Source organism: Pezoporus wallicus, unplaced genomic scaffold (assembly GCF_028554395.1).
Source record: "Pezoporus wallicus isolate ANWC-B61680 ecotype Strahan unplaced genomic scaffold, APGP_CSIRO_Pwel_v1 contig_2439, whole genome shotgun sequence".
NCBI classification, from domain to species: Eukaryota; Metazoa; Chordata; class Aves; order Psittaciformes; family Psittacidae; genus Pezoporus; species Pezoporus wallicus.
Genome location: NW_026638501.1, coordinates 1,463,653 through 1,480,163, shown reverse-complemented (window position 1 = coordinate 1,480,163; position 16,511 = coordinate 1,463,653). Strand labels below are relative to the sequence as shown.

Here is a 16,511-nt window from a genome sequence, read left to right as displayed (position 1 = left end):
TATGGCCCTTTGAGCCTGTTCTTCAGTGGCTGAGTGGAACTAATCCCTGTGCAGAAGAAGAATCCTGTGGTGGGCAGACTGAACAAGTTATGCTGTAAACCAGAAAGAAATAGTTTCATCTCCACATTGTCACCCCTGCTAGCCATAGAGAGCCAAGAGGACATGTGGGGCACAGACAGAAGGTAGAGTTATAGTGCTGCCAATTAGCCACCTTCAGTTTTACATTCTGGTTTTGATTTGGTGCACCCTGTATTGCCTTTTGTCAGAGCACACTCTTAAGCTACAAACAGCTGGAAGAAGGAGAACATGGTTAGAGTGATATGAGGCCTGGATTTGATCATCTGTCCCCACTGGAATGAATCTCAGAATAAAAAGGAAATGATGTAGTCCTACATATTTACAAAGACCAGCAACTGGCGAATCATAACTCAAGTGCATAGTATTGCTTAAGGGGTAGAGAGTCATAACTAATGGGCCATTTGGCTTTAAGGTGGCTATTTGCACTGCTATGGAATTGTAATGTATAAATACCTGTGGCTTAAGGAAGCAACAGCAACTTTAGACTACCTTTCTTAAAAGCAGTAGTTGGCAGGCAATCTGAACCCCAGTAGGCTATTCTTCTAATCACTCTTCAGAAGAACTTTGAAACAGAAAGGTTTACCTGCAGAAATATTCTGCAATTAGATTTCCTTCATTTGGGACCCCAGTACCATTTTTTTCCCCTATTACAGCAGGAAACTTCTTTGACATTTCAGCCTTTCATATCAGGACTGTCTCCAAAAGTATCATTTTTAAGTGTTCTCTATCAAGGAAATGTAAAATTCTCTTTTTTTCAGCGTGACACCATGATTTCTGCGCTCCATTTAGGCTCTGCAGGATCCCAAACGTGGTGGGGGGGATGTATGGAAACATTTAATCAAGGAGTTTCTAAGAGCCCACATTATTGTGGAACGCATCACAGCCAAGGGCTTATGAGAATTTTGTCCTAATAGCAGTTGTATGGGCCTGTTCCTAACTGTGAGCCCACTGTGTTAGGCACTCTGCAATCACTGGTAAGAGACAACCTCTGCTACAAAAATGGGTAGACAATGGTGGCATAGAATACAGAGATGCAGATAGTATGGTCTGGACAGGACAGTGTAAGAGCTTTGGAGTAAACTGCTTTCTTCAGTGTAGCTTTTCCTCTCAGCCGTTATTTGCACCACAGAATACACCTGTAACTGCCAGCTTTTATCATCTGTTTGGCACGAGCATATTACAAAGCTGCCAGGAAAAGTCTGGCAGGACTTAGCACCAAATTGCAGTTACTTGTCAGTGCATCAAGTGTTCCCTCTTGCTCCCTGGCTGATTTCAGATGCTGTAGGAGAAGGAAAGCTTCAGGATTCAGTAAAAAAAAATACATTCTGTATTTAACAGCCAAAGCTACCAGCCTTGTGATAAATACCTATGACTGGAGGAGGAGGTGTTTTTGATGTAGGAACAGGGATGCAGAGCCTCCCATCACAGCAATTCAGAGAAGCAGCAGAGAGCACCAACAGCAGCTCTTGAGCTGGGATTTCTGGAAGTGAGCAGCATCAGCATGCTCAGGGTACTTTACAGGCTGGGTACCAGGTCCTGTCTTATCTCTAAGTCAGTCGCAACTGACACAAAGTGTTTATCACCCATGTGGAGGCAGGCAGCCCAGGGTCAGCTGTGAGATTTGCAAAGTACTTATTGTCTGGCAGATGACTGTCTGGCAGGACTGTGTTTTCCTTTGTCATAACTGCATCACCTGGCTGGAACATAGTTAAGATCAGTAACATTCTGGTTTACAGGATGAGATTCAGTTTGCTGTAGTGTTTTCATTTGGGTTGGGTTTTTGGGGGAATTTTTTTTTCACATTTTGGGTGAGTTTCAGTCTGTTTCCCTCTGTTGCATCTCCCATGCTGCAACCTCTGCTCTCCTTCTCCAGCTCACTGATTTTAAATTCATGAGAAATGAAAAGTGAGTTCCAGTAGGGTAGGCAGAGAAATTCTGCTAAAAATCCCAGGAGTTCAAGCAGGTGGAAGGGAAAGTACTCTTAAATTAACACAAAATTACTATCAGTTCAAACTGCTGAGAAACAAAGGCAAGCACCATTCTTTTACCATTGATTCTTAATGAATATATGCAATTAAATCTACCTAGTACCTTCATACTCATTCTATAGCTGACTAATTGCTGGGCTTGGGGAGTTATTAGATGTGTTGAGGATCAGTTCATTATATCACTTTTACAGATGCTCAAAACCCCTACAAAATTACTAAGATACTAGTTCCTGCTAATATATCTTGCAAAAATTATAAAAATATTAAAGAAAACCCTGAAAATAATAACATATTGTAGTTTATGGACAAACGAAATATCATTTTGTAAAGAAAAAAAAAGCGCTTATTTAAAACAGAGCATTTTTCTTCCGTAGAAATGCAAAAAGAATCCAGTATTTGAAAAAAATTACTTTTTCTTAACCATCTTGTGGGTCTGCCTAGATTATTTTGATGTATTTGGTACAGGCAAATGTGGTGGTCCATAGTAAAAACAAAGATCTTTTCCTGAAGGAGCTTTACATCTCTATTACAGTGTACATAGCTCAACAGAATTTAACTGCTGAGCTCATCATAAACTCTCTGAAGAAAGAAAACAGAAGATTGTCCATTTTTTTCCACATCTATACACTCGATTTTATATCTTGCGTAATGTCCAGTTCTTTTATCTTCTTTCTCTCCTCTCCAGTGTCTGGCATTATGTATGCTACATACCTGCTTTTCTTAGTGGCATAAAGTGATGTTCTTGAATCAAACCTCTCCCAGGCATGAGCTCATTACAGGGCGGTAAACTCAAGCTTCTTTAACTGTCTCAGTTATCAGGTCCTTGGGGAACTGATTCAGTAATACCTAAACTGTAAACCCCTACTACATATACAACAAAACAGACTGGTAATATGTCAAAAGAGAGCTAAGGTGGGGTCTCCGTCATTCAAGAGATGATGAGACAAATGAGAAAACAGTACAGGATAGCCAATTCGCAAACCAGCGAGGCATCTCATCTTTCATAAGCCAGACTGCACATGCTTCTACTATGTGTGTTTAAGGCCAGGTTCGTTGGGCCTTTGAGCAACCTATACTAGTGGATGGCATCCCTGTTCATGGCAGGTGATTGGAACTAGATGAGCTTTAAGGTCCTTTCCAATCCAAACCATTCTGTGATTCTATGATCTCTGTTCAGATAATCATGCCAGTAACACTTTGCTGAACTGAGTAACAATCAGGTCAGGAATTATAATTCCAGACCTTATGAGGCAGGAGGTATATTAGGGAGATATGAATGCAGCAGAGGCAAAAGGAGCTCTCTAAAATTATTTAAGGGAATGTGAGGTGACTTTTCTGGCTGACATAGTGCCTGGGACCATCCCAACAGGCCTGCTACAGGGAATGGAAAGGGTTTTGATGTGAGTTAATAGTACTGTGTGTACTGCTTGGAAAAATGCAGAAAAAGACAAAAAGAAGCTAGAAACAGAGTGGGTGGAATGGAGGGAGCCTGAAAAGAAGTCCAACAGAATCTTTATAAATGAACGGCCTGTGGATTAGCAGTCTTCACATAAGGGCATCAGCTAATTACTCTCTGTAATGTTTACGACATGCCCTTTCAGTAATACCACACAACATACCCTATCTTGTATCATATTGCCTTTTGGCATAATCTCACATTATCTCATTTATGACAAGCTGCAGAGCAGAGCTGAGGAAAGGCCATACAGTCTTTTCCATACTCATCCCCTCCTGCAGCTCTTTCCATACCATGTAGGGTCACTTTCCCAGTTCATCGGTGCCGGCTGTGATGTTTTCTATTCCACTGCCAACAGGATGTCTGGGTTCATGCAGGGGAAGCAGAGGGCATGGTATGAGGATGACACCTGCAGCCAGGACAATGGCTTGTGGTCATTGCCTGAAGCTCTCAGCACAGTGAGAGATACAAAATAGCATGAGCGTGTCCTGGGTAACTCTGGAAAAACAACTGCAGTATATAAATTATATATCAGACAGAGCTCAGTTTCTCTGATAAATGTGAGACAAAGGCACCAGTTTCAGGTCTGAGCCAGGGTCAGATTGAGACAGTAGGTACCGCATAAAGAGCAGCATTACTGATATGAGACAGGCAATTACTATGTGTGAGTGTATGCAGCACAGCTGGGATTTCTGAGAAACCCAAGAGAAACAGGGAGTTGAACACCCTCAAGTCTCCAAATCATATTCAACTTTGCCTCTAACTACCATAGACTCCCTTTACAATAACAGCCCTCAGTGCTCTTAGCTAATGATCATTAAGGAACATTATTAATTTCTGGAATAATTTCTACTTTGTATGCTTTGCTACCTCATTAAAGCCCATATAGTTACCTGGTTATGATAAAGGCGTAATTTTAGCAGCACCTCTTAAATCTTCACCTCTTTAAATTTGCAAACATCTGCAACAGCAGCAGCTCTTTTGCATCAGATAGTACAAATCTTAAGGGCTGCTTAAATATTCAGTGATTTTTGTTTCAGTTTGTCCTGGGTTTAGGAGTAGCAGTCAATTTTATTCCTTCTTGGTAGCTGGTGCAGCGCTGTGTTTTGACTTTCAGCCTGGGAACAGTGCTGATAACACCGATGTTTTTAGTTGCTGCTCAGTAATGTTTACTCTGACCAAGGACTTTGTGAGTCTCATGCTCTGCCAGGGAGGGGAGGGGAAGCCGGGAGGAAGCAGAAACAGGACACCTGACCCAAACTAGCCAAATTGGTATTCCATACCACAGCATGTCATGCCCAGGAGGTAACTTGGAGTTACCCAGAAGGACATGGGGTCTTCTGGGTCGGGCTCGTTTCGGCAGGTGGTATCGTATTCTCTTCCCTTGTCATTTTCTGTTACCAATATTATCATTGGTGGTAGCAGTAGTGATTTGTGTTATACCTTAGTTACTGGACTGTTCTTATCTTAACCCGTGGGAGTTACATTCTTTTGATTCTCCTCCCCATTCCTCCAGGAGCGGGGAAGGGGTGGGTGGTGGGAAGGAAAGAAAGAGGGAGGAAAGGGGGAGTGAGTGAACGAGCTGTCTGGCTGGGTTTAAACCACAACACAGTTCTCATGGAACTGGCTAACCCATTCTAAAAACTTAAACAGTGCAAGCAGGGGCACCTGGAACTTCCCTTTTTGTAGAGTATTTCAGGCTGCAGTTCAATATTTACTGCAAATAGCAGAGATAGGGATGGATTTGCTATAGGATTTTATAGGAAAATTCAGCTGACTCAGGCCAGATTCAGGAGGTGGGGAGTGAACAATGATGGCTGCTGTTTGTCCCTGATCCAGGCCTGTGCTCCCTCTGGGGAAAGGGAGGTGAAATCCCAGCTTCTTTCTTCTTGTGTCTTCTCCTAAGACTGAGTTGTCTGAAACCACTGGTTTGGCATCAGACCACTTCATACTCTGGTCAAGATTCTTCCCTGGGAGCACAAGCCTTTTCATGTTTCTTACCCAAAATGGAAAACTACTGTAAATTAATTAATGCTCTTCTCTTACACACACATATTATATGTTATGTATGCAAAGCACTCAAGTTCTGTTTGTAACCAAACACCAATGTGAGTTCAGATTTGCTGCCAAATCTCTACAGGGCTTTGACAGCCTTTTGAAATCCATCACACAATGTGTATCATTTTAAAATGTATATTTATCATCTGCTATGCAGATACCTAAATGAGATAGTGTTTTTTTTTGACACCTGGCAATTATTAATAACCTCAAGCAGCTCTTCCACATTGCCTTTCATCTAGAAGCCTCAAAGCAATTTGCAAAGAGGAAAATACTATTATTTTCGTGACGCACATCTGGAAACTGAAATACAGAGAAATTCAGTGACTTGTCAAGGTCAACAGACAAGCTATGCAAAGAATAACAAGGGGGTACATGGTCCTCTCAAACACTGGCTCAGTCTCTGGGTCAGTCTCCCAAACACTGGTTCACTCTTGTCTTTGTGCTCTCCTTACCCTCAGTATGGGACTGGGCAAAGATTTCCCATGCAAAATAATTTTGACAGGCTTATAGATTCTAGAGGGACTAAAACTTCTCAAATTTGTGTAGATTAAAAAATAGTCAACCTCTCTAATTACTCCAAATACAAATAGGAAAGGTTTTACACTTATAAGCACCTTACATCAAGTAGCTCTTTGTTTCTTAAGTAGCAGGAAGGGTTTAAGCATAAAGTTGTGTATAACTGAAGGAAACAGCTTTTTCTGTTTATGCTTGCTGAATTCTCTCTATCTACTTTTTGTAGTTGAATTGGTAAAAACTCGAGGGTATTACCATAAACACACATGCACAGGTTCTTCAGCCTGTACTGCATTCAACAACAACTAAAGCGTTCACCCTTCAGAATCAATTTTCCTAGTAGCTCTTTAACTCTCTTTGGCACCTGAAAAGATGACACACTGGCATGGTCCATCATGAGCTGAGACCAAGAGAAATTATTGCAACACTGTTTCCCTTCTCAGAAACAGCGTCTGAGGAATCGCAATTGCCAGCTGGGCTGTTTCACAGTTCTCTTCCCTTATCAGCTGACTTCATGCTGCCACTGGGCAGTAACAAAGAGCCAAAAGTACATGTGGCCCAAGGAAAGGCACAAACAAGTAAAACCATGGCAAGAAATCAGGCAAATGCAAACTGCTGTGTCCTGATAACTCTGAAGGTTGAAAATTATTAGAATTAATCAAATAAATAGTTAGACCCATCTTGTGTGTGTAGCTTGCCTCTGTGAAAGGTTATAATGTTTTGAAAGTTCATAGCATTTGACTGGCATCAGCTCAAGACTTGGCCAGTTGTACCAAGGTAGAGAAACACTTACCGTGTGTTCAAGCAGAAACCCTTGCCGAGTATAAGCTGTTAACTATAAAATGGAGGTACTTTGTGTTACAGTTGTAGTTGGGAAAGGTGATGTAGAGGAAACAGTGACTTCTTTTTTTCCTGGAGATCATCTTCTATGATCGAATTATCTATTGATCCAAAAGTCTTAGCAATGAAAAGCTACTTGGGGATTTTTCTCTCTCTGACGCTTTGTTGTTCTTTAGCCACGCACAGATCTACACAGAATCACACATTCTGTTTATCTGGCACTGCTGTTAAGTTTTTCATGTACCCACAATTCCCTGAAAGTGTTACTCAATTTGTAGAATCCTGTTCCACAGCTGTGTTTGAATGCAAGCTTTGATATGTAGCCACTGAGAAATACATTCAGTGACATCCTCCACTGACACATCCACAGATCCTCTGCTTTCTCTCTTACCTTGACATCAAATTCCTTCCAAAGCAATGACCATATGAGTTTTCTTACATTATCTTCTTCACACTGGTCCAGTAGTTTTCTGGGACTCCCAGCCCTCCCAATCCTTCAAATTCCTCAGATCCTGTCTTTTTTTTCTTCTATTATAATTGTCTGTACTTCTACATCCTATTGAACAGGTTACTGAAGTCTCTTTTTCCCTTCCCAAATTATGGGAAACATCTCAAGTTGTTCCCCATGGAAAGCTCAAAGCTGCCCTCAGGATAGAGAAGATGGAGAAAATCAATCTGCAGCAGTTTGGCTGCCTCTTTTTCAAACCCATCAATACTCATTAATTGCTTCATATCACACTCATCCCTCTGACTTCATGGGATTGTTCCACATGTGCAGGACCAGCTGAGTGAGCTCTGCCAGCCACAGTCAGAGCAAATTTGTTCCTTCCCTATTCACCACTCATTCACCCCCACAGGACAGAAGAAAAATGGTACTTGTACACCAGTAAGATGGGAGGGGAGAACTATATTGACCCAAACTTCCCCCAAGAGAAGGGCTGCACCTAATTATTCAATACAGCATGCACTTGCCCACTGTGTACGCCTGCTACACATAACTGCAAAGCTTCAAACACAGATCTCTTGGCTTGTTCATTTTCCACAATGTCTAACTTGGTATATGAACGGAACCTACAAGGATGCCAGAGAGGGACTCTCCATCAGGGAAAATAGCGATAGGACAAGGGGCAATGGGTTTATACTGAAACAGGGGAAGTTTGAGTTAGATATAAGGAGGAAGTTCTTTACTGTAAGGGTGGTGAGGCACTGGAATGGGTTGCCCAAGGAAGCTGTGAATGCTCCATCCCTGGTGGTGTTCAAGGCCAGGTTGGACAGAGCCTTGAGTGACATGGTTTAGTGTGAGGTGTCCCTGCCCATGGCAGGGGGGTTGGAACTTGATGATCTTAAAGTCCTTTCCAACCCAAACCATTCTATGATTCTACGATAATTTTGCTTTGCCATCCAGAAGGGAGCAGACTAATTAGTGAAAGCATGGATTTTCAGATTTCAAAGATGTTCTTGGGTTTAAATAAATATTAGTCTCTACATTTCTAAATCGAGCAGAAGCTTTGAAATGGAGCAGTTCTGCTGCCAGCCTGAGTATTTTAAGGCTCTCAGGAGTCAAAAGTGTTTAAGCAATCTCTAATTTTAAACCATAGTCACAAAAAATATTTACTGAAGTACTGTTTCAGAATTAATCTTATGAAATTCACAGACTTGGCGATAAAATATATTTTTCACAGTTTTCATGTTGTTGTCTTGGTTCTATTTCGATCCTTCTGGTAGCCTTCCCAGGTAGCAAGTAGACAACAGAAACTGATAAGTCAGAAATTGCAATCACTGCTCAAATGAGGAAAGCTTTAGTAGAAGTCTGAATTTGATCAGGAAGAATTTTTTTCTTTGGACTACAGCAGCAGTATGCATTATTAGCAGTAAAATGCCAGCCATGTTTTCAAAAAGTCACAGGCTAGGTTGCAATATGTGAAAAGAAGATGTCTCTGTCAAACATGCTTAGGCCCAAAATTGAACAGAGATTAAAGGTAAAACCCATGACTCCAGTGGTGGGAAATTCAAACACTCCTAGCGGTACAATCTTTACAAAAGGTATATAGAAATTTATCTATAAGCTCAGCTTTCATTAGTATATCTGCAGCATCATTCACTAGACCTCAACTATCCAGTCCAGGTAGGGTAAAGTAATGGGTAAGTCTTGTGCAAAAAGTAAATTACGTGTTTCCAGTAATACTTGTTTTATAAAAGAGAAGGCAGAGTAGAGAGAAAGTTCTAACAAAATCCATGATACTAAGCAAACGATTCTGTTTTGTCCCTGAATTGCTTTTTGGAAATGAGCCATGAGGGTGTCTTTTCTTCTAAAAGAGCCAGGTGAGGTTAGATTTCTATCCACATTACCCCAGGAAAGGGCCTTATTCTCAAGAGATTGACAAGTAATTGCTCCAGTAGAGGAAAACTATAAATCTCTCACCCTAGTTTCTCCTCCTCTCCTCGAGCAACCCAGCCTCTAGAGCTGAAATCTTGTCAATCTCAGAGGCCTTAGTGTTCTTGTTCTCAAGTGTGATCTCCAGTGAGGTGACAAAGCCCTATAGGACCCACCTCTATGCTTAGTTTTCTCCTAGACAGATTGTGCCTAATGTATCAACCTCTGGAGCACTGACGTTTTGCCATGTCTTTCTATGTGCCTATTTTTGGAGTTCAGGTCTGAATGTGGGCCTTTGTGCCTCAGCTATCATTTTGCTGATGAGATAAGAATATTTTTATTCTGTGCCTCACTTATTTAAATGTCAACCCTTTCATTCAGAAGAATCCCTCACCATGTGCATAAATCTGATAAAGCATCAAGGGAAATGGAAAAGTGGGAGCTCTAAGCGCAGTAAAAATGAGAGTAAAACTATATGTCCTGTGTACAAATGCATTCTTAATTGCTATTGTTAGAGTACAATGTTCTGTGAACTTTATTGCTATAGACTAGCTATCATAAAAATCTCTTGACTTTTTAAATGGTGTGGCTAGGAAGAAGATTTCTGCCACTGAGAATGGAGACAATTTTGAATACAGAACAGAATGGTATAAGATGAATATTCAGAAACTCATGAAGTCAACTTTCTGTACACGCAGATCAAGTCATAAAAAAATGACTAGGCATCCTAGTCATAACTGCACTATTTGTAATGGGATATTAAGCTTTAGTTATGTTATTGTCTTAGGCTACATAAGCCACAAGGAAAGGAGAGAATAAATAAAGTTCTTGCAGATTGCTTAATTGTAGAAAACAGGAGGCTGTACTACTTACAGTTTTGCTTTGCAAGGAAATTCCATGGTTGAAAGGTGGTGAGATGGGCTGGGGGGCGGGGGGAACAAGGCTACAGCTAGCATTAATCAATATGGGAATCACTGGGGTAAAATCTCAGCCTTGGTAAGCTCACAGACCTCTACTGAAATGAGTAGGTCACAGGGTGAACAGCTCTAACTGCACTGAAATAAACTGCTTGTCACTACCTGGGGATTTGGATCCTGTCGTTAGAACCATGAAGGATATATATAGGTCATGGACTTGTTCACAGGGCTAAAACTTGCCAAGTTTGTGCTGCTAAGGGCTATCTACTTCCCAGCACATGAGCTTGAGGAGGTAAGATGGATAAATGACCTTACAGTGATGATTCAGAAGCTGACTTTTGCCAAAGTCAAGGGCAGTGCTAGCAGTAACATCCACCTTGAGTGTACCGTTTAACAGAAAAGGAGCTGTAAAAAGGAGCATGGCCATTCTAAGCATCTTATAGTTATGTTTCCTACCTCATAGTGACCTACTGGAGAGAAGAACCGGTAATATCATTTGTAAACTGCTTAAAGACCTGACACTCACAAGCTCCACCCCTACAGACACAGCTAAGGAAGGGCAGCGGGCTTGTTGTACCCCCATGTGCGCAGGGTGGGACCTGTGGGCTGTCTGAGGGAAGAATCTAATCATTTGTCCTACAGCTATGATGCCAGTTAGCAGAAACTCACTTGCAAGGAACTAAAGGAATCACAAACAATTAATGGTTTGTTTTCCATTTCTATGTATGGCTTTAATGGCTTACAGAACCTGAAGTTCTGTCTTATTCATGTTTCTCACTGCAGAAATTGGGAATCTGATTACCCAATACACAGATGTGGGCTGTGTGTTACTCCAACTAATACAGTACGTGCAAACTGCAGCAAAACCTAGGTGAGACTAGTAGTGAGACTACTTTCAGCTCCATCCCTTATGCCTGTTGCAGAATGTTGGAAAGGTTTCTTTGTCTCCCATTCCTTTACTGTCCTTTCAAACTCTTCAGCTGTTGGGCTGTGAAAGAATTGAATCTTTCATTTCCTTCTTGCACAGATGAGCCTGTAAGGTTAGAGTTCCCCACAACCTTATTTGAGCGGAACATGTTGCCTCTCTCCCACCAGCCTGACCTCCCAACACCTGCTTAACAGTAAAATAACTGAAGTCAAACTGAGAGCAGAACTAAAACAGGCAGGCATGGCTGCCCATAGCAAATGATATTGTTTTACACAGAGATTCAAAATTCCTGTGACTCCTAAGCCTGGCTGGGCATCTTCTGCCTGGAATCCTTGACCTCACCACTCTCTCAAAACTGTTCTTCAGGTGATCAAAGAGTAAGACATTCCCATTCAATAATTTTCCTGCATTAGTAACAGGGTTACCAGAAATACATTTTTTGTTTTTAATGTATTTCCACTTCAAAGCTGAGGAGCCTTGCACCACATTAATGCATTTGGCTACAGGTCCTGCACAGGCATATAAACCCTAGATACGCTAAAATTGGTTTTAATGTATTCATTTTTTTTCCCCTCCAGCAATATTGTTATGTCCACCTTCTAATATTTAATTGGATGTCAGAGTTAGCACACTGATAACTTGGCTCACTGTCCATTTAATTCTGGTTTGACTGCTGATAAAGTAATTGCACCATTTGACACACGGAAGGGCAGGCAGAGGAAGCTGGAGTAATTTGATGCTAAAACACACTATGCATTAAGACGTATCATGTTGATTGCTACAAATACATACTTACTGTGGTCCAACCAACCTGCTGACCCAGGTCTGTAAAATACAGTGTAATGATGGAGGAAACAGCAAGGCTTTGAATGCTAATAGAATCCTTCAAATAGGGCCCATCTGTAATGACGAAAAGGAAAAAGAAGATGGAAGGAGCAACAGGCATTCTTTCAGACGCTGAACATAACACATAGGCTGCCTTGTAATGGTCAAGGTGTAGGCCCAGCTTGTATTCTGGTTTATTTTGGTGACTTGGTACTTATTCTCCAGGTTAGCAATCTGTAACATTTCTGTTGGAGTTATTCTGCTCTCATTTTAACAAAAACATTAGGCTGACATGATGTTGGGCAGCAATGCATAGCAGTTGTTATGGTGCTATCTCTATTAATCTAGACCATTAGAAACATGCCATGGAATCACACAGACAATTTCTTAGAGCACTTTTTGTTCTGTCTTGCAAGACTAATGGGAAAGTCAGTGGTATGCAGTGTCTCTCTCACTCGTATCTTTTCCTGAAGCATTTACATTCTCAAGCTATTTTACGATAGGTGGCACCATCATGATGAGTACAATTTCTTGGGCAAAGGCCCACAATCCACAATACCTTTTGTAAGCAGCCTGACCTCAGCAGATCAGATGTACAAATCTGAGCATTACATTGCTTTTCACAGTATTCTCAGGCATCTGCTTCCAGTTCTGATGGATCCAGAATGTGCACAGAGACATAAAATGGCAAATTTTTTAATAGAGCCAGTAAGCTGGATATTGGGAAACCCCAACAGCCACTTTATGCATTGTGTCTTCCTTTCAACATATGTTTAATGGCTGTTTAAGTCAGTGAGGGTGCTAACTTCCACCAGGTGCTGAGTCGCCATTTTCTACAGCTCTGCAATGCTGCATCCACAGAACAAATGTCACACAGCCCATAGCAGCTTCATCTCCCACTGTCACGTCCACCAAGAACTGGTGTACTGACAACGCCAATTGCATCTTCTGATGAGGCTGTGAGGAAGTATTGAAAGGGATAATGCAGTGAGTGAGGGAAGTGAGTAAATGGTTTTCAAACTGCCTTGTCTTCATTATTTGATCGTATACTGTATCCTGAAGCATTTTAACTCAGTGGTTATGAAAACCATTAAATTCCATTATTAATGAGAAAATAAGTTAATCATTGATATCAATTAATGAAAAAGTGCCAACAGTTCACCTAATAACACATATAGAGAAAGCAATATTGTTAAGAGGAGAACTTGCCAGAGGATTAGTAATGCATTAGGTAGCTGTATTCAACCATATGAATACTTACTGCGTTCTAGTTGCAGGCCAACACGAGAAGGGTACCACTGGGGACCTGTTAAAATCACAAAGCATGGCGGTTAATTTCATGGTAGGGGATCTAAATTTCTCTTTCTATTAGTATTCTTTTCAGGTGATTGCTACAAATGTAAGGTTAAAACAAATCCTCTCTTTCAGTCTCAGCTATACAAGGAGAATACAAGAGAGCTAGGAGAAGCGCACAATACACATACAGAACCAGAAATCTTCTCTCCCCACAGGAGTTTTGGAAGGGCCAATCTCTATGCTGAATGCTCCGTTAGCGCACACACACACAAATGGGTGTGTGTGCGCACCACTGGGAAGTATAAAGAGGACCCTATTTATTAGTGTATTTGCCAAAACTCCCTAATAAATGCATCAGTTGCACTGTCACCACCCCCAGCCATTTCTACTGCATTTTCTTTATTTCCTTTGATACACCTTAGGACAGTCAATAGCCTGTAAAAGATTTGCTTTGTCTTTTCAATTCAAAGCCCAGGTGAAACTGGTCAAATACAGCCACAGTTTTCTTTAGACCTGCTTTACAATTGTTACTATTCCTGTATATCAGTATTCCTGTACCTTAAACAAATGGAAAAAAGTTCTTCACAATGACTGTGATCAGACATGGGAACATTTGCCCAAGAAGCTGTGGGATCTGCTTCCCTGGAAATAGGCTTCAGCTGGAGAAGACCTTGTGCAATCTTACAGGTCTTGAAAGTTGGCCCAGCTCTGACCAGGAACCTGGACCAGATGAACTCCAGATGTTGCTTCTACCTTAACTGTATTTTGGATGATGAGGAGAGATTGTTGACCCCACCAGCTGCCAGCTGAAGGGGAAAGGGAGCTTACAGGAGTAGGGAGGAAAGGGAGTTAGGAGGAAAGGGAGTATACAATGTGCACTGTACCACTGTGCAGTGTCACTCAGCACACGCTCATTTCAGAATCATTTGGTCTGAGTTTTGTAGGTAGGCAGGAACAGGCATTAGATGAACCCATGAACCAGGGCTAATGGCAAGAGGCAAGATATCCATCAAGTAAGTCACAAACATTATTTTTTCAAGGTATTACAACAATCCATGGCTATTAAAGATAACAAAAGGAAGATAGAGAAAGAGCAGCTGTCTGACTTGTCAAGGAAGATATGATTTGCTCCAGGACAGCAGATATCAATAGTTATTTGGGAGCCTGAAATGCAATGTACTTGCGTTAAATTGGAATCTTCTCCTCAGCTCTCCCCTCCCCATATTACAGTATGTTTCAATAAAAGCCAATTTACCTGATCCTGTGGCAATGTGCTTTTAGGTATGGCTCATAATCTTCACAAGGGCAAACAGAGGTTGTGCGATTCAGCACGTCATCACACATTTCCAGTCCTTCAGCCTCAGTACACCAATATGTTCAAGCATACTCAAAGATTCAGACAGATGGAACTGTGCCTTTGCCGCTGCTTGTCTGCAGTGACCTTATTATCACACCACTGTGTCTCTCTGGTTTCCAGACTGTCCTTTGTGTGTTGCATGTATTTTGCTGGAGGCACCTGAAATTAGCTGTTTGGATATTCCTTCCCAGCTTTTACTATTGGTGGGGGACCACTAGCTAACATCAAGTGGAAATGATATGCAAATGCAGTAGGGGACAAAGTCCAAACACATCTCTTTTTGTACATATCATAGGTTTAGTATGAACATGAAAGTTTCCCACTTTCAGTCTTTATGGCAGCAGACTTTAGCAAGGCTCTTCCTAAGCCTTAACTGTCTGGGTTTCTACAAAAACCAATGTTGCTTTCTGGACAGAAGTGTGACCACACTTTACTTCTCGAATCTCGGAGAGTCATCAGCCTGATGAGACTCATTTCATAGAGAGGAAACCCCACACATTCCTAAACATCAAAGATTTGCCTGCTCACCACTTGATTTCAGTCAGCCAAGGGGACTGTGGCCTCACCTGTCAGCATTTTTCTGCCTTTTTCCTGTGACTGTTTCCCATGGGGATCCTCCAGAGCTTTCACTAGGACAGCTCTGGATTTCTGTTTGGCAATGTGGGAAGCCATTCTGATCCAGCCTGGCTCTGTCAAACACACATTCATGTTATTCCTATAGAAAAAGAGCTCTCCTTCCTTTTACTAGTGAAAAGAAGCCAAGCAACTAATTATCACCTGTATTAATTCTTGCTACTGTCTGTCAAAATAAGGGGTTGATGGCTCTCTTGGATACCTAGAGGCATCATTTGGCAGATTAGTTTAACCTGCCATCAGCAGGAGTATAGAAGTGCATGTGGAGAGTGCATGCTCTCACTACAGATAGAGACACAGATGCAGTTGCATGCAGCACTCCAAAGCTCCTCTGCACTCCCACACCTGGCAAAGCTCCCCTCATTTCCAGTCTGGAAGGTCTCTCTGGAAGGTTTCTCTTTTGCAGATGTTTTTTTTTTTTTTTTAGTATGGTTTACTTTCCAGTTTATTCTTATTAACACATTCCATTGGTGCCTCCTGCAGAGATTAATGTCAGTCCAAGAGCATGGCTGAGTTTATCTTGTTGTATCTAAGATCAGACATGTATTATTAGTTACTGACATTGTGATAGTGCATCAGAGCTCAGTCACATGGTGTTGAGTAGATCACATCCCTGTATAGTCCTTGTGATCAGCAGAGCTGTTCAGTTCCCTTAAGCAGGGCTATAGTTTTGGCTATGTATTTCACACTTGGAAGAAGTTGCAAAAATAACATTTCAGCCCATTTATATCACCGACCAGTTTTCACTTGAAAAAGCAGATACAGACTTGACCATAAAACAATGGTTCAAACTTCATGGCTTAGACAACAGCTCTATTTAGCCAATATTATATTCTCTGATGTTTAGACAATATTGTGGGTCCTCCCTCGCATTTCTTAGATTTCTGAATTTGTGTAGAACAGCTTCAGTTCCTTTCTTTGCTGTGCGTTCGGACAGCTATTGAAATGTCATCCTGGTTTTCCGTCTCCTATTTGATTATTTCTACCTTCCTGACTTACCCTTCTCCTGATGTTTGTCTTGGTCTTTTAATACGGTCACCCCTCAACTTCATGCACTTAGGCACCTGAAAGCTTTGCCCATTCCTCACAAACTCCTTGATTTTCAACTTGAAAATCCACAAACTCCTTAACATCAACATCATTCTTCTTCACTTAGCAGCCTGATTTAGCGAAAGATGTCCCTGCCCATGGCAGGAGGGGCAGACTAGATGATCTTTGAACATTCATTCCAAATCAAACTGTTCT

General features: G+C 41.4%; 1 protein-coding gene across 2 annotated transcripts in view; it reads right to left on the bottom strand.

Moving 5' to 3' along the window:
- TECRL (trans-2,3-enoyl-CoA reductase like) overlaps window positions 1-16,511 on the bottom strand; it is a 63,563-nt gene that overhangs the window by 14,634 nt on the left and 32,418 nt on the right. Inside the window, exons 3-4 of one of the 2 annotated variants that reach the window (XM_057411058.1) lie at window positions 13,242-13,286; window positions 11,952-12,055 (exon numbers count right to left, since the gene is read on the bottom strand). In XM_057411058.1, the coding sequence (XP_057267041.1) occupies window positions 11,952-12,055; window positions 13,242-13,286 (149 nt within the window). The remainder of the gene's footprint in view (window positions 1-11,951; window positions 12,056-13,241; window positions 13,287-16,511) is intronic. The other variant, XM_057411059.1, reaches the window with a different exon arrangement.